General features: G+C 43.7%; 1 protein-coding gene across 3 annotated transcripts in view; it reads right to left on the reverse strand.

The window, feature by feature from the left end:
- Positions 1-12,990: 12,990 nt before the first annotated feature.
- LOC144598892 (E3 ubiquitin-protein ligase Midline-1) overlaps positions 12,991-23,762 on the reverse strand; it is a 266,261-nt gene continuing 255,489 nt past the window's right edge. For all 3 annotated transcript variants that reach the window (XM_078409460.1, XM_078409458.1, XM_078409459.1), the window contains exons 9-10: positions 21,439-21,646; positions 12,991-17,422 (exon numbers count right to left, since the gene is read on the reverse strand). In XM_078409460.1, coding sequence (XP_078265586.1) covers positions 17,074-17,422; positions 21,439-21,646 — 557 coding nt within the window. In that variant the 3' untranslated portion in view covers positions 12,991-17,073. The remainder of the gene's footprint in view (positions 17,423-21,438; positions 21,647-23,762) is intronic.

Genomic DNA, 23,762 nt, shown 5'->3' on the forward strand with positions numbered 1-23,762 from the left:
GTGGGTGTCAGAGATAATGGGGAGAAGTCAGGGGAATGGGGTTAGGAGAGAGAGATAGATCAGCCATGATTGAATGGCGGAGTAGATGATGGGCAGAATGGCCTAATTCTACTCCTATTCTTTATGATTAACAAATTAGAAACTGGAAATACAAAGAAAAGATGAACTTCTCAAGGTTACTCAAGGTGAAAAGCAAGCTGAGGGATAACAAGATGGAGGTCTTCAAACCTCAAACATTTTTGATAGGGTCGATATGTAGAGATGTGTTCACCAGTGGTGAATAGTATCAATGGAGGTCATCAGTATATGACTGATAGCACTGTAGTATATGAAAACATGTTCTTGTTATCATTGTTTGAAAAGCACTGTGGATTAAAAAATATATATTAATGTTCCTGTCAACATTGAAAATTCAGAAGAAACTTACTTAGAGTGATAAGAATATGAAATCTGGAAAGATATAGATTGACAAACACACGAGGCAGAACAAATGAAGGGTTGTAGTGATAGTCCCAGATGGTGAAAGACAGAATAAGATTTGAGTGGAGGATTAGGTCCAGCATGAAATGGTTGGGGGAACAACCACCTATTTTATGTAATTCTATGTACCCTTATGTAACGGTTCCAGCCATTTTTTACATTCAACTGTTCCACATTTTCACTGTGGAATAAAGAGCCCACCCAAGCCAGCAATGACAGCGGAAAATGTTGCAAATACTCAGCAGGTCAGGCAATGTCTTGTGCAGAGAGTGCTTCAAGTTCACAACCTTCTGTCAGAAATTGTATCTGCATGTTTTCTTTGTCAAATTTAAAGTTAATTCACCTCTCCAGCAACAGGACGGGAGAACACATGTACAATAGATTTGAGTCCAGTCTCGATCTCAAGGGTCACACTTGTGCCTGACGTTATCACATCAGTTATGAAGGCAAGGAATGGCGGGACTGTCGTATGTTGAAAGGCTGGAGCAATTAGGCTTGTATACACTGGAATTTAGAAGGATGAGGGGGGATCTTATTGAAACATATAAGATAATTAGGGGATTGGACACATTAGAGGCAGGAAACATGTTCCCAATGTTGGTGGAGTCCAGAACAAGGGGCCACAGTTTAAGAATAAGGGGTAGGCCATTTAGAACAGAGATGAGGAAGAACTTTTTCAGTCAGAGAGTGGTGAAGGTGTGGAATTCTCTGCCTCAGAAGGCAGTGGAGGCCAGTTCGTTGGATGCTTTCAAGAGAGAGCTGGATAGAGCTCTTAAGGATAGCGGAGTGAGGGGGTATGGGGAGAAGGCAGGAACGGGGTACTGATTGAGAGTGATCAGCCATGATCGCATTGAATGGCGGTGCTGGCTCGAAGGGCTGAATGGCCTACTCCTGCACCTATTGTCTATTGTCTATTGTCTAATCCCTTTAAAAAGTACAAAGCTTTAGGGCATGATTAACTGCACTATGCCCATGAAGGCATCCAGGAAATCTGAATAGAAAACAAGCTCATCAAATCTTTCAAACCAATGATTGGGCTTTACTAAACTGTCTAATTGTCACTAGTCTGATTCATATGAGAAATGCGAAACTGCAAATCATTGCTTGGGTAAGGTCACACAGGATCCATCACATAACAATCCTGGCTCTAGATAATTAGAGGTGGAGATTGATAAATATTTTAAAGATTGAGAAAGTAATGGCTGCAGGTAACTATCACAGAAGAGGAATTGAGGCCACCAGAAATCAGCCATGAACATGTTGGTTGGTGGGACAGGCATGAGGGGCCTGGTGGCCTACTCCTGCTCTTATTTACTTTGTTTACTTAGTTGCGGTAGGATGATTCACTTGCCTGATAACAGCTGGGAAGAAACTGTTCCTGAATCTGGAGGTGTGCATGGAAGTAATCTGACAATTGACATAAAGCAGTTAATCGTGGTGGTTCCTGTTGGATGTGCTGCAGAGATTCAGTATCTTCTTAAGAAATGTATCCTTATTGTAGGAAGGACGGATAAAGCCTCACCAAAGATTAGATCTTGAAAGAAAATGTGTTGATGTAGTAAGTGTGACTTTAGGCAAAGTGTGCTCTTGTGCTAAGTGTGCTGATGGAATAAGTCAGTTCATGGAGTAACTTGCTGTGAGGTTAGGTGTGTTTATGGGATGTTTCATGATATAAGCCAGCTAACAAGATTAATGTGCACATGGCATGCGTGTTAAAGAGAGAATTGTGATCACGCGGTGCATGCACATGGAAAAAGCATGTTCATTATTAGGTATTTTCTTACAACATAGCACTGGGCCATTCAGCCCATCGAGACTATGCAACTCTCAGAGCAATCCTATTAATCCCAATCCCCCACTGTTTCCACTGTAACCTGTTCTCTCCATATTACCATCAACTCCACCCAGATTCTACCACCAACCTACATACTAACAGCAATTTATAATGGTCAATTACCTTCCCAACGTCTTTTCAGATGTGGGAGAAAACCACATCATGCTGAGGAAACGCACACGGCTCAGGGGGAAGGTGCAAGCTCCATGGAGACAGCACTCGAAGTTGGCATTGAACCTGGGTCACTGCAGCAGTGAGGCAGCAGCTCTACTAACTGTACCACTCTGTCCCCAAGAGCCATGGGATTATTATATTCATGGGGTAGGTGTGCTGATATAGTAACTGTGATTACAAAGTAAGGGTGACCATGGGGAAAGTGTACTCGCGTTCATCTACTAAGTGTGTTCATGAAAGGTAGACGAGATAGGTGGAATACAATGAAGCTTTTGTTATTATACAATACCATCAGAATGAACAAGATCACATTTCCGTTGCCTTTTTTCGCCTCAGCTCAGAGTGGCAAAAGATGATTACAGCTTCTGCATATTTCCTCTCTCTGCAAGTAATAAATCATTCTCATTTAGCAAGTGAGAGTAAAAGATTGCAAGGCAGTGTTCAACACTGGAAGGGGCAGGCTAGTTCTTCCTGGGCTCCCAAGTCGTAGTGTTTCATTTGCTCTTCACTTCATTTGTGGAACCTTGCCACATGTAGACTGAGACCTGGGATGGAAAAGGATGTTGCAGCAATGTAGGTTCACCATCCTTATAATATCTCTCCAGTGCAATGCAGCTCACCTTCTTGTGTGGGTTAGTATGGAAAATGCTGCTGAGGTCTGGACAGTAACACTTAGCACATTCCTCTGAGTGTACCAGGCAGTGCCTTGCTCCTGGATGTCTTTGCAGTGGCCTTTCCATTCTTTCTGCAGGTAACTGTCAAATTGATCTGTTTCCCCATTAAATATTTCAACAAATTCCCAGGAAATTCAAGCAAAATAAACAACGAGTGGGTAAGCCACCTATCAAAAGAAATTTGGAGAGAATCCAGAGATGCAAAATGCTCACATTCTCGGCAGATGGATCTTTCCCGTTATCTGTCTGCGTGATACTGGGTGGTTTGTAATTGTTTGACATTCTCAGACGATGATCTGTAAATTCTAACCCACAGATTCAGGATGGAGGGGGTGTGAACAAGATCCTTTGTACACAAGGAGATGGACTTCAATACAATCTGACAATAGGGTAGTCTCTCTCCCTACAACTGGAATCATTGTAATCATTTTTAGTTTTTATTGCTAGCCAAAATCCCCGTTTGAAAATTTGTCCCCTTAATTTGCTTTGCATTCCAGTAGATTTGGTCCTCGTCTCATTTAGACAGCCCATCTGTCACAAGCCACTCCACCTGATACTCTGACTGGTTTTCCCCCTGCACCATTTTGCACTGGAATGGCAAGGATACACTGTTGATGGTGACGTGATGTTGAAATAAGACCTCATCTGCTGTCTTAATAAAAGATCCTGCGATGTTAATTCAAAAAGTTTCAGGGGTTACACCGCTGGTATTCTGGTAAATACTTATCCAATTATCAAAATGACTGAGGATCAATTATCTAATCATTTCCATATTGTTGAATCTGGCAAATTGTATCCACCTACTGCTTTCTTTCACTGGATTCCCGAAGTGATGACCCTTTGAAAGTAACTAATCGTTTGTCAAATGCTTCAGAGCATCCTTAAGCCATGAAAGGTATTTAACACTGGGCAGCACAGTGGCACAGCGGTAGAGTTTCTCCCTTGCCGAGCCAGAGACCTTCGTTTGATCCTGACTATGGGCGCTGTCCGTACGGAGTTTGCATGTTCTCCCTATGACCGCGTGGGTTTTCTCCAGGTCCTCTGGTTTCCTCTCACACCCCAAAGATGTGTAGGTTTGTAGGTTAATTGGCTTCGGGAAAATTGTAAATTGTGCCTGGTGTGTATGATAGTGCTCGTGTACGGGGTGATCGTTGGTCAGTACAGATTCGGTGAGCCGAACAAAGGGCCTGTTTCCATGCGGTATCTCTAAACTAAACTAAACGACACTAAACTCTTCCCTGGATGATTTTGGAACTCCATCATGTCTTCTTATCTCCTGGGTATTGACTATATTAGCATTCATCTTCCCTGGGGCAATCAGAGTGAACCTCGACTCCTTACACCTGCAGATTATCTACCAGGCCTCAATGATTTACCTCTCTAATGCTGTAGCAAGTACCCCGGAGAATTTTCACACACTATGTTAAAAATTGGTTCTCTCATTTCCTGCGGACACTGTTGCTTTTAATTATATAAAGAAAAGAAAGCTTACTTGACCAACTTTCACCAATCAAATTATTTGCGTGACAAAGGGTTTATTTTTTTCCAAACGTCAAGGGAGCTCAGTATATGTTCATAAATTCATAAGTTATAGGAGAATTAGGCCATTCGACGCATCATGTCTACTCTGCCATTCAATCATGACTGATCTATCTTTCCCTCTCAACCCCATTCTCCTGCCTTCTCCCCATTACTCCTGATACCCTTAAGAATCTGTCAATTTCTGCTTTAAAAATATCCATTGACTTGGCCTTCTCAGCCGTCTGTGGCAATGAATTCCACAGATTCACCACCCTCTGGCTAAAGAAATTCCGCCTCATCTCTTTTCTGAAGGTATGTCCATTTAATCCGCGGCTATGGTAAGGATGGATAGATGGGATGGAGAATGGAAGGAGAGAGTGTGGGGGGGGGATGGGAGGAGGTGGGGAGCCAGAGGAGTTGCAGGTGGGAGGCTGTGGGATAAAATCCAGACAGATGCAGTATCCATAATCCCAGAAGAGCACATTCCTCCTTGGAACATCTCTCAATTAATCCTGAACAATTAACCATTCACCACACTGGAGGACTGCAGGGAGGCAGGTGGAGGAGTCATTAAATATGTTTATTTAAGAGATGGAAGAGCATCCTGACTACCTGTGATACACTCGGAAACCCAGCACATGAGTTCAGCTGCCGGGGCTGAAGGCCCTCTCTAATTCACCCAACAATACTCAAAGTAATTTCACAACCGTCATGCCCCCACTCACCTTCTCTGGTACAGAAAACTCACGGGTTTCCTCTTTCCTAGTTCTGAAGAAGGGTCCCACATCTGAAATGTTATCTGTTTCACACTTTCTCTCTCCACACATGCTGCCTGTCCTGCTTATATGAAATATTACGACATACACGACCTGGATCAGTCTCTATATGCCTCATAAATGATTCTTCAATCTGCTTTGTTCACACTTGACATAGTGAAGCATATTGTACCAAAGCGTTTTCTAATCACGCTAAGTTACTGTGCTAAAAAAAATGTCGGCCAGTGTGAGTGTAATGAATGTCATCACTGATAGTAGGTATTCCTCAGTCACTAACCTAGAGAAGGCTCACACCTGTGATGAGGTAAGGGATAAAATTATGTTCAAATGATCATAGAGTTGTATAGCACAGAAACACAACCCTAATAGAAACACAAGCCTAACTCGTCTGTGCTGACCATCCTGCCTATCTGTGGTAATCCTATCTACCTGCATTAGGCCCATAATACTGCAATCCTTTGCTTTCCATTCTATGAGCTTTAAACGGGCTCGCTGCAGCTCAGACATGGGTCGTAACATGCTCATTCCTGGGTCATTTGTTACAGGCTCATATTGCATAACCCGAGCACCTCTATCAAGCTGAGACTTGAATGCACTGTTGAAGAGGTGCTGCCCTGCCAGTAATATGCTCTCTCAGATGTTCTAGGTAGTGACCATAATATGGTTAGGTTGGAGGTAGTGACCATAATATAATAACTTTTAATCTGCAATTTGTGAGGGAGAAGGTTAAATCAGAAGTGTCAGTATTGCAGTTGAACAAAGGAGACTATGAAGGCATAAGATAGTTGCTGGCCAAGGTCGACTGGAAAAGGATCCCAGCAAGAATGATGGTGTAACAGCAATGGCAGGAATTTCTGGGCATAATCCAGAAGATTCCCGGAGTGGCGGGACTGTCGTATGTTGAAAGACTGGAGCGACTAGGCTTGTATACACTGGAATTTAGAAGGATGAGAGGGGATCTTATCGAAACATATAAGATTATTAAGGGGTTGGACACGTTAGAGGCAGGAAACATGTTCCCAATGTTGGGGGAGTCCAGAACCAGGGGCCACAGTTTAAGAATAAGGGGTAGGCCATTTAGAATGGAGATGAGAAAAAACTTTTTCACTCAGAGAGTTGTAAATCTGTGGAATTCTCTGCCTCAGAAGGCAGTGGAGGCCAATTCTCTGAAGGCATCTAAGAGAGAGCTAGATAGAGCTCTTAAGGATAGCGGAGTCAGGGGGTATGGGGAGAAGGCAGGAACGGGGTGCTGATTGAGAATGATCAGCCATGATCACATTGAATGGTGGTGCTGGCTCGAGGGGTTGAATGGCCTCCTCCTGCACCTATTGTCTATTGTCTAAGATGCAGGATCATTTCATTCCAAAGAGGAAGAAAGATTCTAAGGGGAGTAAGAGGCAACTGTGACTGACAAGGGAAGTTAGGGATGGAATAAAACTAAAAGAAAATATGTATAACATAGCAAAGAGTGGCGGGAAGCCAGAGGATTGGGAAACTTTCAAAGAACAACAGAAGGTAACAAAAAGGGCAATACAGGCTGAAAAGATGAAGTATGAGGGTAAGCTGGCCAAGAATATAAGGAAGGATAGTAAAAGCTTCTTTAGGTATGTTAAGAGAAAAAGATTAGTAAAAAAAAATGTGGGTCCCTTGAAGGCAGAAATGGGTGAAATTATTATGGGTAACAAGGAAATGGCAGAAGAGTTGAACAGGTACTTCGGATCTGTCTTCACTAAGGAAGACACAAACGACCTCCCAGATGTACTAGTGGACAGATGATCTAGGGAGACAGAGGAACTGAAAGAAATTTGCATTAGGCGAGAAATAGTATTGGGTAGACTGATGGGACTGACGGCTGATAAATCCCCAGGGACTGATGGTCTGCATCCCAGGGTACTCAAGGAGGTGGCTCTAGAAATAGTGGATGCATTGTGATCATTTTCCAATGTTCAATAGATTCAGGTTCAGTCCCTGTGGATTGGAGGGTAGCTAATGTTATCCCACTTTACAAGAAAGGAGCGAGAGAGAAAACGGGGAATTATAGACCAGTTAGCCTGACATCGGTGGTGGGGAAGATGCTGGAGTCAATTATTAAAGAGGTAATAACGGCGCATTTGGATAGTAGTAACAGGATGTCCAAGTCAGCATGGATTTATGAAAGGAAAATCCTGCTTGACTAATCGTCGGGAATATTTTGAGGATGTGACAAGTAAAATGGATGAAGGAGAGCCAGTGGATGTAAAGACCTTCAGAAAGCCTTTGATAAGGTCCCACACGGGAGATTGGTGAGCAAAATTAGAGCACATGGTATTGGGGGTAGGGTATTGACATGGATAGAGAATTGGTTAGCAGACAGGAAGCAGAGAATAGGAATAAACACGTCCTTTTCAGAATGGCAGGCAGTGGCGAGTGGAGCGCCGCAAGGCTCGGTGCTGAGGCCGCAACTATTTACAATATATATTAATGATTTGGATGATGGAATTAAAAGTAACACTAGCAAGTTTGCAGATGACACAAAGCTGGGTGGCGGTGTGAACTGCGGAGGATTATAGGGTGACTTGAACAGGTTGAGTGAGTGGGCAGAGGCATGGCAGATGCAGTATAATGTAGATAAATATGGTGTTACCACTTTGGCGGCAAAAACAAGGAGGCAGACTATTATCTCAATGGTGTCAGATTAGGTAAAAGGGAAGTGCAACGAGACCTGGGTGTCCTTGTACACCAGTCACTGAAAGTAAGCGTGCAGGTACAGCAGGCAGTGAAGAAAGCTAATGGCATATTGGCATTCATAACGAGAGGATTTGAGTATAGGAGCAACGAGGTCCCTCTGCAGTTGTATAGGGCCCTGGTGAGACCACATCTGGAGTATTGTGTGCAGTTTTGACTTCCTAATTTGAGGAAGGATATCTTTGCTATTGAGGCAGTGCAACGTAGGTTCACGAGGTTAATCCCCGGGATGGTGGGAATGTCATATGAGGAAAGATTGGAAAGACTGGGCTTGTATTCACTGGAGTTTAGAAGGATGAGAGGGAATCTTATAGAGACCTATTAAATTATAAAAGGACTGGACAAGCTAGATGCATGAAAAATGTTCCCAATGTTGGGGAGTCCAGAACCGGTGGCCACAGTCTCAGAATAAAGGAGAAGCCATTTAAAAAAGAGGTGAGAAAAAACTTTTTCATCCAGCGAGTTGTGAATTTGTGGAATTCTCTGCCACAGAAGGCAGTGGAGGCCAATTCACTGGATGAATTTAAAAGAGAGTTAGATAGAGCTCTAGGGGCTAGTGCAATAAAGGGATATGGGGAGAAGGCAGGCACAGGTTACTGATTGTGGATGTTCAGCCATGATCACAATGAATGGCGGTGCTGGCTCGAAGGGCCAAATGGCCTCCTCCTGCACCTATTTTGTCGATGTTTCTATGTTAACACAAAGCCCAGTGTAACCTCTTTGAGGATCTAATGACCACATGAAGTACAATTAATCTCCCTGCTATTTTCCTTGACTATTGATTAGAAGATGCAACATGGAGACAGAGCCTTGGCCTGCCGAGTCCATGCCAACCATCAATCACCCATTCGCAATTGTTCTACATCATCTCACTTTCTCATCCACTCCCTACATGCTAGGGGCAAATTACAGTTGCCAATTAACATACAAACCCACACGTCTTTGAGATGTGGTAGCACCTGAAGGAAACCCATGTGGTCACAAGGAGAACATGTAAACTCCACACTGACAGCACCTAAGATCAGGATTGAATCCTGATCATTGGTGCTATGAGTCGGCAGTTCTACCACTGTGCCGCCCTAATTTATGTGATCTTGTTTATGACTGCTTTCTTTGGGCACATTGGCTGCTATAATTCCCCATTCCCTTGCTACGGCCACTCTTCAACAAGGGCCACACACTGACCGTAACAAATGACTGGGGCATCTGAGACTGGGAAAGTTCTTGTGTTCCTTTCCGTCATTACTATTGAAATATCAAGCAGACAGGATGTAAACCAATCAGTGGATTCCCTATTGCGCAGTTTGTGCGATGGCCAAGATTAATCTCTTTGCCACAATCTGTTTATTTTAACATGAATAATGGTTTAGAAACACTAATCAGCACGTGAAATTGAATTGGTTATTGCAGAGTTAATCTGCACAAAAATAACAATTTGAATCCTCCAGTTGGAGAGAGCCAGCCTTGCATTAACTTTCCCATGAGTAGCTGCCAGCCCTGAACGTTGAAATCCAAGGAAAATGTTTGCCTGTCTCTGTAATTTACCACATTCAGTCATCATGGTATTGACAGGATAGACAGTCAGAATGCTTTTCCCAGCGTGGAAATATCAAATTCAAGAGAGCATAGCTTTAAGGTGAGTGGGACAACATTCAAACACGTTGCGTTTTGATAATCATATTTGCTATACTCCACTGTATACCACCCACTTTAGTATCATCAGCAAATTTACTAATCGTTCTTGTACATTATACACTCACCACCATTTGTGTGAAAAAGTTATCCCACAGATTCCTATTAAATTTTTTCCCCTTCACCTTGAACCTATGGCCTCTGGTCCTCGATTCCCCTATTCTGGGCAAAGGATTATGTGGATCTACCCAATCTATTCCTCTCATGATTTTGTACACCTAAGATCCGCCCCACATCTTCCTGCGCTCCAAGGAATAGAGACCCAGCTTACTCAACCTCTCCCTATAGCTCACGCCCTCTAGTTCTGGCAACATCCTCATAAAATCATTAGCAAATTTGCAGATGATACTAAGCTGGGGGGTAGTGTGAATTGTGAGGAAGATGCAATAAGGCTGCAGGGTGACTTGGACAGGTTGTGTGAGTGGGCGGATACATGGCAGATGCAGTTTAATGTAGATAAGTGTGAGGTTATTCACTTTGGAAGTAAGAATAGAAAGGCAGATTATTATCTGAATGGTGTCAAGTTAGGAAGAGGGGATGTTCAACGAGATCTGGGTGTCCTAGTGCATCAGTCACTGAAAGGAAGCATGCAGGTACAGCAGGCAGTGAAGAAAGCCAATGGAATGTTGGCCTTCATAACAAGAGGAGTTGAGTATAGGAGCAAAGAGGTCCTTCTACAGTTGTACCGGGCCCTGGTGAGACCGCACCTGGAGTACTGTGTGCAGTTTTGGTCTCCAAATTTGAGGAAGGATATTCTTGCTATTGAGGGCGTGCAGCGTAGGTTCACTAGGTTAATTCCCGGAATGGCGGGACTGTCGTATGTTGAAAGGCTGGAGCAATTAGGCTTGTATACACTGGAATTTAGAAGGATGAGGGGGGATCTTATTGAAACATATAAGATAATTAGGGGATTGGACACATTAGAGGCAGGAAACATGTTCCCAATGTTGGGGGAGTCCAGAACAAGGGGCCACAGTTTAAGAATAAGGGGTAGGCCATTTAGAACGGAGATGAGGAAGAACTTTTTCAGTCAGAGAGTGGTGAAGGTGTGGAATTCTCTGCCTCAGAAGGCAGTGGAGGCCAGTTCGTTGGATGCTTTCAAGAGAGAGCTGGATAGAGCTCTTAAGGATAGCAGAGTGAGGGGATATGGGGAGAAGGCAAGAACGGGGTACTGATTGAGAGTGATCAGCCATGATCGCATTGAATGGCGGTGCTGGCTCGAAGGGCTGAATGGCCTACTCCTGCACCTATTGTCTATTGTCTAAATCTTCTCTGAACCCTTTCAAGCTTGACAATATCTTTCCTGTAACATGGTGCCTAGAACTGAACACAATACTCTAAATGCGGTCTCACCAACGTCTTATACAACTGCAACATGACCTCCCAACTTCTATACTCAATATTCTGACTGATGCTGTCTTCTGGCACCTCACCCGAGTCTATTGATGACTGATATATCTCAACCAGGGCTCCTGTAATTTCTCCTCTAGCTTCTCACAGTGTCCATGGATATATCTAATCAGGCCTAGGAGATCTACCCACCTTCATATGCCTTAGGATGTTTAGCATCTCCCCGACTGTAATACAGACTGCCCTCAAGACAGCTCCAGTAACTGTGTCAAGTTCCCCTGACTACATGTCTTTCTCCACCAGTGAATGAATTTTTCCATCTCAGAAATTACATTTCGAAACAACACTATTCCTCAAAGGCCCTTGTGAAATGCACAAAACCTAAAGGAACAGGATGTTATTTTGAAACGGCGTATTGAAAAACACAATGCCTCATTTCTAGCTTGCCCAACCAGAAGTAAGAGACACGTTTGACCATGAGAAAAACTGAACCATTGACATGAACACAATAACCCGCACCCACTCAGAGGTCAATCAGAGGTAAACAAACAAAGATTATTTTATCTCAGCCGCGACAACTTCTGCCTGTGGCAAAGCAGATATTCCAGCATGGATTTTCCGTTCCAGCATGGATTTCCCATTCATACTGTCTTTGGAATCGGAGAGTGGAATTTCCTTAAAATTAGACAGCAAACCCCATTTTGCAAAAACCAAGTGTCAACTAATTGATGGGCTGAATGCCATGCTCTTGTGTCAAGGAAATACGGAACTATTCAGAAATTGACCCTGCATTAAAAAAAGGTTCTTGTGTTTGACAATAAAGTGTTGCTTTGGGAGTGAAAAAAACTTTGGAGTGAAAATCAAACAGGTGTAAATGCTGGAAATTTAAAGTAAATTAAAGCTGGCTTAATATTTGAAACAGAAGTCATCTTCCTGATGAAGGAAAAGCCCCAGTGTATTTACAGAGAGCCAGAGTCCACTTGCAGCAAAGAGAGTAAGTTTAGTTTAGTTTAAGAGATACAGTGTGGAAGCAGGCCCTTCGACCCACCTAGTCTGTGCTGACCATTGATTATCCGCACACTGACCAAATAAAGTTTACTGATTTGTTTAGCGAAATGTTGCTTCGGGTGTTTGGGATCCACCACCTCTGCCTCCAGCACCATCCACTCTTTCCAATGAAGAGAGGAATAGTGGCGCAGCGGTAGAGTTGCTGCCTTACAGCGCCGGAGACCTGGGTTCGATCTTAACTACGCTGTCTGTCTTATGCTGTCTGTGCAGAGTTTGTACGTTCTCCCTGTGACCACGGGTGTTTTCTCCAGGTGCTCCGGTTTCCTTCTACACTCCAAAGACGTGTAGGTTTGTAGGTTAATTGGCTTCCGTAAAGGATAGAACTACTGTGAACGAGTGATCATTGGTCAGCGCACACACGGTGGGCCGAAGGGCCTGTTTCCACGCTGTGTCTCTAAACTAAATTAAACTAAAGAGTTGGAATCCTTTTTTGACAGCTAGTGAGGGCAAAGAATGCCACATTCCAGAGTGTAGCTCTTCTTCAGCTCAGGGATGAGGAAGTTCAGGACTTCCAGCTGGTCTAGAACTGCGGCATAAATTCACAACTCTTTGTTTCTAAATTAGTCTGCCAACCGAGATTCAGGAAACTTGCAACCACACCCTTTCTCTGATACCAACCTTATTAAAAAACCCTGGGCTGCTGGTTTAAGGTTGAGAAACAAAACCCGAGATGAAAGTCTGGCTTGACACGACTAGTTCTTTATTCCGGAATCAGGCATTGAATTCAGCACTGCGAAATATTTTGAGATAAAACAGGCCACTCCATTAAAATTGTAAAAGAATAAAAACATAATCAATAGCCACGGTTGGACATGGGTGGTGATGTATGACGGTGTCTGTCAACAGTAATACATAGAATTGTTCCTCCAGTCACTGCACATTGCTTCCATGCTGGCAAAACAAGGTGAGGTGCAGCTTTAAGAGTTGAACTGTTAAATGTCGACTGAATTACCGACAATATTAATTAAAAGCAAGCCTTAGAAAGGGACGGACCAGCTCAAACTGAAAGGCTGACTTCAGAGTCCAACTCTAATGTGAAGTCACTCCCTGGTTTACTTTCCAGAGGTTATTTGTGGTAGTGAAGGATAGTAAGTCTTTAAGCAGAGTCACTGACACAGTTCAACAGCAGTCTCTGTGGCACTGTCTTTACACAGATCTTTACCTGTTTCCATGGCATCTCAGAATGCTACAGTTCACGCTCAGGTGTTCAATGACACGCAGGATTTGTAACATGATATTGCAAGTCCTTTCCCTTGACCTTTTGACACCCGTTTATAGAGTAATGAGTTCTTGGACTCCAAACACCCTGTTTTTTTTGTGTCCATGTCGCTTGGCTGTCATCCACTGGTCAACAAGCACTAATAAAGAATTATCACCTTCGAAGTGTTGCCAGAATTCAATGATGAAACGTGCAGCTTCTTAAACACTGTTCTCTGCGAATTCACGATGGCATAACATCGCTCTGATCGGAATTCCTCGTGTGGCATCTCAATGCCTGGCACCACCTTTCAGGAGTTTCACGTGGAATCTGTGTGGAATCACGTGGAATTTCATGTACCTGTGTGCTGGAATTAATATCCATGGTCCGTAACAGACAGGCTTAGGTTTACTCAAGTCACAGTAACCAGGTTTGTGTTGCTGTTTTTGAAACAGAGAGCATAAGGCACAAAAATGTGCGTAATTCTGCAGTGAGGATTATTGCATTTCGTGCACATTCTTATTCCATTTCCTAACCGGCTCATTTAAAACACATTCTTACTTGAAATTAAAAATCATCTTTACATAAAATTCTAACAGTAAGGGTACAGATGAACATTGGATTGATTGAAGCTGATTGAAAATCTAAAGAGACAATACCCCTTTTAATCTCCAGCTGACCGGTTTAAATGCCATATCCTTTTACAACTTTCAATGACCTATTGTAATAGCATATTTAGTGTACATGGGAACTGGAACTAATTGGACCCTTGGGCTTGTTTCCCCATTCATTCAGTTTACGGTAAATCTATCCCATAACTTCGTTTAACTCTCTGATAAAAATCTATTGATTGTTGTCTTAGAAATGTCAACTGACCCTTACGTTTGCACCCAGCTGACCTGTGAGTGAGGGAGTTCTGGTTTGTGCAGCCTTTCGTGTGAAAAAAATCTTTATTTCACCCTTAAAAAGGCCCAGGACAAGTTTTCTGGCTGTGTTTGCCAGCCTGTGGACACCTTGACCAAAATAAATATATTTTCCATATCTACCCTATCAAAATCCTCTTAGAAATCACAATATGACCATCCATAGCTCTCTATATTCCTGAATATGAGCCATGTTTATGTAATTTTGTCTTTTACCTTTCCTGAGGTCCCAATCCTGACTCAAAGTACCTGCAATGGCAATGATTTGACTTACAGACTCAGGAAGTAAATCTACAGTTTTCTTTTAGTTCTTGTCACATTCTCATATAATTATACTTCTGCACCACAATGATGCCATTATACTATCCCTATACTTTGCTGTTTCACTATTCCTTCTCTGGGTTGAGACCTACAGAATTGTGATAATAGTCATGGAGTCATACAGTGTGGAAACAGGCCCTTCATCCCAACTAGCCCATACCAACCAACACGTCCCATCCACACAAGTCCCACCAGCCTGCTTTTGGCCCATATCCCTCTAACCTGTCGTATACATGTACCTGTCTAATTGTTTCTAATATTGGATTGATGGTAGACGCCATTCAGCTTCTAAAGATCAGGCTCTGGAATAAAGTTTCTAATTACATCCACCCCCATTTCCTCTTCTGATTTCTTTAAAAAAAATGATCATGCATACCTTTGCAAATAAAGAGCTGTATAAATGCACTCTGGTGTAAAGGCAATGTGGTAAGATATGTGGTTACCAGGAGGGACAAGGAGCCACAGTCAGAAAGGAAACACATAATCTATTACGTTCCAATAATACTTTAAATGAAATACTATTGCTAAGGTTAATCATTGGGGAAAGGCTGTTGAAATCTAATGTCTTATTGAAGCTTCAGCCCAGCTAGCTTCTCTGGATCTAAATGCAAGTTTTGCAAGAAGAAATAGTTTCTTTCCTTTGTACAATTATACCGTCAATGTCCATTACCGATGAGCAGAAGTATAGAAATGGGATGTTGTCTCCTTAAATCCAATTCAGCACTGTTTGGTTTCTGTTTAAGATAGATAATTTACAAATCAGCAGAATTATACTTTCACCGCACAGTCTGTCCTCAACAATAGCTTCTCAATCAATATTTCTTAATAATCCTGTTGGGAAAACCATAATTTTTCTTTTTTCACATATTTCTCAAATTTCCAACAAACCATCTAAGCATAAATACAATAGTAAACATTGAATGTGCAAAAGCAAAGGATTCTAATAATTTTCATTAAAAAAAAATCATTTTATATAAATAACTTATAAATTTCCCCTATATAAGAGTAAGTACAAAGCAAGGGAGTGTTAGAGCTAGATGTTGAACAGTAACAGGGTTATCTTCCTCTGGGTCTAAAGTTTAATGTGAAAGTAAGCATGGGCGTGCCCATGGGCCAGTACAGGTAGGTAACTATATTATTCTAAGGGGTAGGGGGTAGATTTTCATCCATCATGCTCACAGGACAGGGTCAATGTCTACGGGTCAAATTATGTTAGGGATCTGAATGGATATCATTTCATCCCCAGCCATTTTACAATCTGATAGCAGCGCATGGAGCTGTAAAGACTGAAGTGTAATTTCTGTATCTAGAGTAGATGGAGAAAGGCTAAAATGACTCGACAAGCAGAAAAAAAACTTTACAAGGGCCTGTTATTTAGTCATGTTAAAGTCTTATTGTTAACACAGCTGCAGAGATTTGTTTGGAAGGAAGTTTGATTTTAGAATTATCAATTAGTCTCAGCAAAAGGATTTGGACACCCAACCAATATACTGTCCCTAAAAATAAAGATTCAGGAATTACACTGGTACATCTGCTGGTTGTCAAAAACAGCCTCAACTGACTTGACATTCACAGAAACAATTCAATCCACTTTTTCACTTACTGATGACTAATCTAGAGATGGAGAGATGCATACGCGGTGATTCAAAGCTATCTTTTTTTCTTCTATAGGAAATCAACAGAATAAATAAAACCTAGATGGAATAAAATGCGCAGAAGTGTGAGATGACAGCGTGAACGTGAGAAGATGATCTGAGTTACGTTGGAAAAGGTTCTGAGAAACAGGTTTTCATTTGGGTCGTTTGAGAATTTGAGATCAATGTGACCCTACACATTTATGAAGACATTTGAAAAAAATAGAAGGCAAACTATCTAACTTCAAATCCTAATCCTTAAAGTTGATTTCCCTAAATACTCAATTTTGAGTACACCTTAAGTGCATTCCACAACACAATCAAATGTTCACATTTATGATGAATATAGTGAAATCTGTCTGCCCAAAATGAATGAAGGAACTTTTTAGCCAAACACAGCAACTGAATACGTTGCTCTTATTTTCTAGCTCAGATCAGTTGAAGATCGATCAAGGCATGCATCACCTTAAGTGGTGCCTGTAACCATGTAGAAATAATGAACTCCTTTTGAGAAAAAGAAGAAAATATACCTATAAACTAAGATGGTGTGGAGAGGGAGGAGTCCATAAGGTATGTTTTAGGTCCAGCTCTAATTGGACAGTGAGATGAAGTCTGATTCAATTAGGCAGTTCCAGTTAGCTGTGCAAAGCACTCTCACTGTAAAGCTAGGAACCAAGGTCCTCATTTCCCCCCCACCTTGCTTCTTAAGATATCTGTTCCGTGCAGTCCAGGTGGTCCGGTATAGGCAGACCAGTTAAAACAGTGAGGGATTTATTCCACACAGTGAAAGTGGGGCATACGGGCTGAATGAAGGCAATGTCAAAGGTGTACAGTTGCTGAGCATTAACCGCGTCGTAGAAGGACAATGAGCCATTGTCGTAGTCCAGCAGGAGGCCCAGCCGTCGGAGGTGAGGGGAAGGCTCCACTGGAAATTCCTTGCTGTTGTGCCTCGTCACCCAGCTGTTGTTGCACCGGCAGAATACCCAGGAGAAGGCGTTTTTCCCAATCCATTCGTGCTTCGGTGCAGACTTGTAGGCAATCCCGATCGCATACCTGGAAGGAAACAGTGATTATTTTACCTCCTGCCCTACCATTGACTGTAACAGTTCACATTAAATCATCTTGCATAGAACTCACAGCACAGGGACCAAGCACTCAACACATCGACCTCACCTCATCCTTACCTCCGTCAAGGATATACCTCGCTGGTAATTGTGTCGATGCATAGAGAACTACAGGGATGAATTCTGCTGCGTTGAGTTTAGTTTAGAGATACAGTGTGGAAACAGGCCCTTCGGCCCACAGAGTCCATGACGTCCGACAACTACCCAGTTAACTTGTTCTATCCTACACTCTAGAGAGATTTTACAGAAGTCAATTAACCTACAAACCTGCATATTTTTAGAATGTGGGAGGAAACTGGAGCATCCGGGGAAAACCCGTGCGGTCACAGGGAGAATGTACAAACGCCATACAGACAGCACCCGTTGGGTGGGAGGTGATAGGAAAAGCCTGAGGACATTGGTCCAGCCTGAATTTACAGGGCAGCTTTCCCACCTATCTTGATGACTTTGCACCAACATACTTTAACCAGATTAGACAGGTTTCTATTCTGAGAAAATAATTTAGGTCAGAAAAAAAAAATCCCCAATCTCATTTCAGACACACCTGTCCTCTTAAGGGACAGGTTGTTGCTTTATGAACATGAAGGTAGGAGCAAAAAGCCTTTCAAAGGCTCCAGCACTGTTTTGAAGATCGTAATATATTGATACAGCTGTTTCTAGCTATTTCAAAGTAATTTTATGTCCATGGTTTCAGATAGAATCTGCTGCCCAGTTTCCCCACATTCTTTTTAGTTCAAGCCTTTGTTACATTTTGGGTCCAAGCAGCTTTATCGTCAGAATGGAATGTGTATGGTGTATGGGTCAGCATGTTGCCAACCCTTGTGATTGCGTTTGCTACCCTGATCTTGGATGCCTCCAGTGGTCGCAGATTTTGATAAGGTCTGATATCTGATCTTGATACGGTCTGATGGCTCACGTTCCAGAGGCTGGCTGGCTGGCTGGCTGGCTGGGTGGGTGTAACCTGAAGGCAAGATTTGCATCCCGTGATCCTTCATATGGTCAAGCAGCTATCGAGGATGCCACAGTATCTCAGCAGGTGGCACTCCCACAACATTGGTTCAATCCTGACCTCAGGTGCTGGCTGTGTGGAGTTTGCACAAGTTCACCGTGATCACGTGGGTTTCCCCGTGTGCTCCGGTTTCCTCCCACATCCCAAAGAAGTGCGGGTTGGTAGGTTAATTGGCTGCTGAAAATTGCATGTGGAATCTGGGTGTTGGGGGGGGGGGGGGAGGGGGAAGGGGGTATGGAATGGAATGTCTGGAGAATAGGATACAGGGACAATTAGTGGAAGCATGGGATTGAATCCGTGAGGCAGCCTCGACTCAATGGACTGAAATGGCCTTCCAATTGTCAGGTGACATATGTAATCAGGAAAATGGTGAGCGGGGCTACAACAGGATTGTTTCTCTGTATCAGTCAGTGAACGGAGGAATGGGATAGGATCAAGGGCAAGGCTTTGTCAGAGAGAATAATGAGTTTGTTTCCATTGTTTCATATCAGGAGCAGGAGTTATCATTTATCATGTCAAGTCAAGTCAAGTCAATTTTATTTGTATAGTACATTTAAAAACAACCCACGTTGACCAAAGTGCTGTACATCTGATTAGGTACTAAGGAAAAAAAAATGAAACATACAGTAGCACACAAACAGTTCACAGCGCCTCCTCAATGAGCCTCAAACGCTAGGGAGTAGAAATAGGTTTTGAGCCTGGACTTAAAGGAGTCGATGGAGGGGGCAGTTCTGATGGGGAGAGGGATGCTGTTCCACAGTCTAGGAGCTGCAACCGCAAAAGCGCGGTCACCCCTGAGCTTAAGCCTAGACCGCGGGATAGTGAGTAGCCCCAAGTCGGCCGACCTGAGGGACCTGGAGTTAGAGAGGGGGGTTAGAAGATTTTGATGTAGGGGGGGGAATGTCCATTTAGGGCTTTATACGTGAATAGGAGGAGCTTGAAGTTGATTCTGTACCGTACAGGAGCCAGTGGAGAGAGGCCAGAATCGGGGTGATGTGGTCCCTTTTACGGGTACCCGTCAGGAGTCTCGCTGCGGCGTTTTGGACCAGTTGCAGGCGGGACAGGGAAGATTGGCTGATCCCAGTGTATAGGGAGTTGCAGTAGTCTAGGCGGGAGGAAATGAAAGCGTGAATGATTTTTTCTGTGTCGTCGAATTGGAGGAAAGGTTTGATTTTAGCTATGGTTCGAAGTTGGAAGAAGCTGCCTTTTACCACAGCGTTGACTTGCTTATCAAATTTTAATGCAGAGTCAAATATCATGCCGAGGTTTTTGACATGCGGTTTGACTAGGCAGGATAGACTTCCAAGACTGCCTGTTATCAATTTGATGGAGTCGGGGGGGGGGGGGGGGGGGGTGAATAGGATGACCTCAGACTTGCTCTCATTTTATTGGAGGAAGTTCTGTGCCATCCAACATTTAAGGCAATGTAAGAGGCTGTTTAAATTTGACTGGTGGTTGGGTTTCAGGGGGAGGTAAAGCTGAGTGTCATCGGCATAGCAGTGGAAAGAAATGCCGTGCCTTTGAATGATTTGGCCAAGGGGGAGCATGTATAGAGAGAAGAGAATGGGGCCTAGGATGGAGCCTTGTGGAACTCCGCAGGAGAGGCTAGCTGGAGCAGAGGAATAACTGCCTATGTTGATGGCGAAACTCCTATCTTTGAGGTACGAAGCGAACCAGCTCAGGGCAGTGCCATCAATGCCAACCGCATACCGGAGATGGTCAATAAGGATGGTGTGGTCCACTGTATCGAACGCTGCGCTGAGGTCGAGAAGGAGCAGGATTGCACAGTCGCCGGTGTCGATGGCGAGAAGCAGGTCGTTGTGTACCTTCAACAAGGCAGACTCTGTGCTGTGGTGGGCTCTGAAACCTGACTGGAAACTTTCCAGGATGGTGTATTGGTGCAGGTAGGGCACTAATTGGTTTAGAATTGCCTTTTCAAGGACTTTTGACAGGAATGGCAGTTTGGAAATGGGTCTGTAGTTGCTAGGCAAGGTGGGGTCTAGGTTAGGTTTTTTCAGTAGGGGCTGGACCACCGCGTGCTTGAAACGCGGTCTCATTATTTCTCGAGGAGGGTCTTGAGACAGTGGAGAGATTTACCTGTCTGGCCATGCTTCCTAGTAACTGTTTATGTAGCAGCTGACAGTATGAATTATCTTGCACAACAGGAGGGGATTGTGGAATCCAACATAGTATGGGTGGTGGGGCCACACCCACTGGAAGCAAGCATCCCAATGGAGATCAACCCAGACTTCAGGATGTGATCCTGGTCGACACTCACTGGGAGAGTTGGGATCTTCAGGTGTTTCCTTCAACAATTCCTTGTGGGTGGGTAGGCATCCTCCACCAAGCCCCTCAAATATGGGCCCCTTTCTGTTCTTGCCTCATACCTAATAACCCCACTCCCTTCCCACCAACTGATTGTGCCATTCCCCAACTGATGGGAACCACTTCCTTGCACTGAGTGAACCCCCTCACCTGCCCCATGCCATCACGGGCCAGTGAAACCCACCATATCAGGCCCTGACTCGTGCTGCCTCCTTCCCGCTACGCCCCAATTGAGGTCAGAGCATGTCTTTTACATCGATCATTGTTTGTGACGTGGTTGACTAGCAAAGCCAACATTCATTGCCCATGTCTAATTGTCCCGGCAGAAGTGAAGATCCATGTTTTCCTGCCGTGCTGGGCAGAAGGGGAACCAGGGAGAACATGGATCATCCTGGAAATGATGAAGGAATACTGATACATCTGCTGGCCCATGTGGTTTGGAGGGAAATTTTCAATGAATTACTTTAGAAGGTTCTATTGTGGCCCAGCATTAATGAATGCACGCAGTAGTCATCGTGAAATTGAGGGGGAACCTGTTAATGGTTATAAGCAAGAATAGGGCAAAGCTTAATTGTCCTTGTGAAATAACAAGGTGTAGATCTGCCTCTCACCACGTGCTTCCTCCAATGAGAATCTCCCAGTAATGTCGTCCGCTGTCGATATAGACGTTGCCAGTGATGCCATAGCTCCCTTGGCTGGTGAATCGCTCTGGGGTGTGGCTCTTCTTCGAGGTGCTCTCATCCCGCTCCACGCTGAGGTTGTCGTGAGAGACTTTCAGCTTCCGGTGCGCAGACTTGGGATCCAGCTTGAACGGTTGGCCTAGGGTTGAAGGGACAAAGGACAAAGTTGTCATCGGTGCAAGAACATGGAAGTGAGGAACAGCTGAGACATTTAACAGGAAGTCAATCCACCCCTCCCACACTAACTTCCACTGTGCTTTAGTTTCTCTCAGGCATTGAATGGCTGGGTGACTAGATAAAAGCAGGAGCTGTAGACTTTCCAGAGTGCTAACTCCATGGATGGCATTCTCATCTGTGAGGCAAAACAGGCAGAAAATCTGGAATGAGTTTGCATCTCACACACTTGAATTCAAAGCCTAGACTGTCACATAATGCAATGCAAAAGGAGTTAGATATGCTGATGTTGTAGTGATGCTAATCTGAGATGACTTCCCTGTCAGATTGATTCAAATGATCCTAGGACTTCTTCAGAAGAAAACAGTGGAGTTCCCACTTTTAACCCAGCTATTAGAGAGAACTCCCAAGCCCCTATTGCTGTTAAATAATTGATCATTTAGTTTAATTTATTATTTCCACGTGTGCAGACACAGTGAAAAGCTTGTTCTACATGCTATCTATTCAAATCATGCTATTACGGAGCACGATAGATCCTCTTCTAGTGCTGTACAGAGTTGCCATTTTCTGGCACCATCATGCAACTTTTAAGTCTGAAAACTTCAGTCTTGGAAATGTGCAATTTCTTATATTTTCACTTCCATGCCTGGAATCCTGGCAGTACTGGATCAATGAAGATAGAGTCGGCCTGGCCAAGCACAATGCTGTTGGCTCTTTCTGCCGCTGCTCCGTGCAGACTGCTCGATCCACTTTCTCACCCTGCTGCTGCAAGGCCTCCTGCAGCCTCCTCTGCCAATACCATGAGCTGCGACCACCACAATCCCCTAATCGCTCCGCTTTCGTGCATCTAGACTCCCGTGCCTTGCTTCCTGAGCCAACAATGGAACTTTGGGGCACTTTCTGAGGGTGCAGGAGGTGAATTCGGGGACAGTTCACAGCCGCCAATTTTCCCCTTCACCTTCTACCACTGCCATCTTGGAAGATTGTATCTAGTCACTCCGTATATGCGTTTGTTGATTGTAAACTGGCTGTCATATTTTCCCCATAATTACTTACATAAGTTACTCCACTTTCCTAATTGACTGTACAGAACTTTGGAGTTGTGAAAGACATTGCATAAAGCAGTCATGTTCAACATGACAAAAAGCATAAAACTGGATGCTGTAAATCTGAAATAAAATAGAAAATGCTGGAAACACTCAGCAAGTCAGGCAACATCTGCTTAGGCTCAGTAATAAATCTGATGTGAGGGCATGGATCTAAATGGTTAACTCTTATCTCTCCAGCAGGTGCTGTCTGACCCTCTGAGAATCTCTAGCATTTCTATCATTGTTCTTGTAATGTGTTTTACTGCTGGTCCATGTAAACTGCAGGTAACTCACCTGATGAAAAATGCGATTTGCAGCATTTTTATCACCCTGGAGCAAGCATTAGATCAATAACCTTCACTTGCTTACGTCACAACAAGTCTGTGCTATTGACTGGAATCCCTCCAGTTGCCTCTCAATGTCTGTCAGGTGGGGGTGTCAAGGTGCATGGAAGTGAGCTGGGGAAAGCTGCTGGAATGGCGACACCACATCTAATCACAACTTTTTTTGCACCAGTATTCGAGTTATTAATTTATTAAAAACTCTAGACTCTCTGACACTTGACAACTCATCAGAGTAAATCAAGTCAACTGATGACATTGGCCAGGCCTATTGGGGCTATATTGACTAGAACCTGCCTATGTATTGACTATGTGAGGGTGGTGTAAGGGGGAGAAGGAGCAATCCCAGTTTGAGTGGGATAGGAAGGCAGAGTGCTTCCCATCGGACACCACAAGGAAAAGTCAGAAAGTTCTGGGGTCTTTCCAAATGGACATTATGAACCGTTGGCATGAGACTTCACCACTCCCCCCAGGCTCCGGGGCCAATCCACAGCAGCCAACTGACCCATCCTGGAGACGTGCAACTGGATGTTGCTGGTGGAGGCTGAGGGAGATGAGGGGAGTATAGGTAGGACATAGTAGGATTAGTGCAGAAATTGAGTGTAGGATAGTCAGCATGGATATGGTCGGCTGAAGGGCCTTTCTCTGCTCT

This window comes from Rhinoraja longicauda, chromosome 12, assembly GCF_053455715.1.
Source record: "Rhinoraja longicauda isolate Sanriku21f chromosome 12, sRhiLon1.1, whole genome shotgun sequence".
Taxonomy (NCBI): domain Eukaryota; kingdom Metazoa; phylum Chordata; class Chondrichthyes; order Rajiformes; family Arhynchobatidae; genus Rhinoraja; species Rhinoraja longicauda.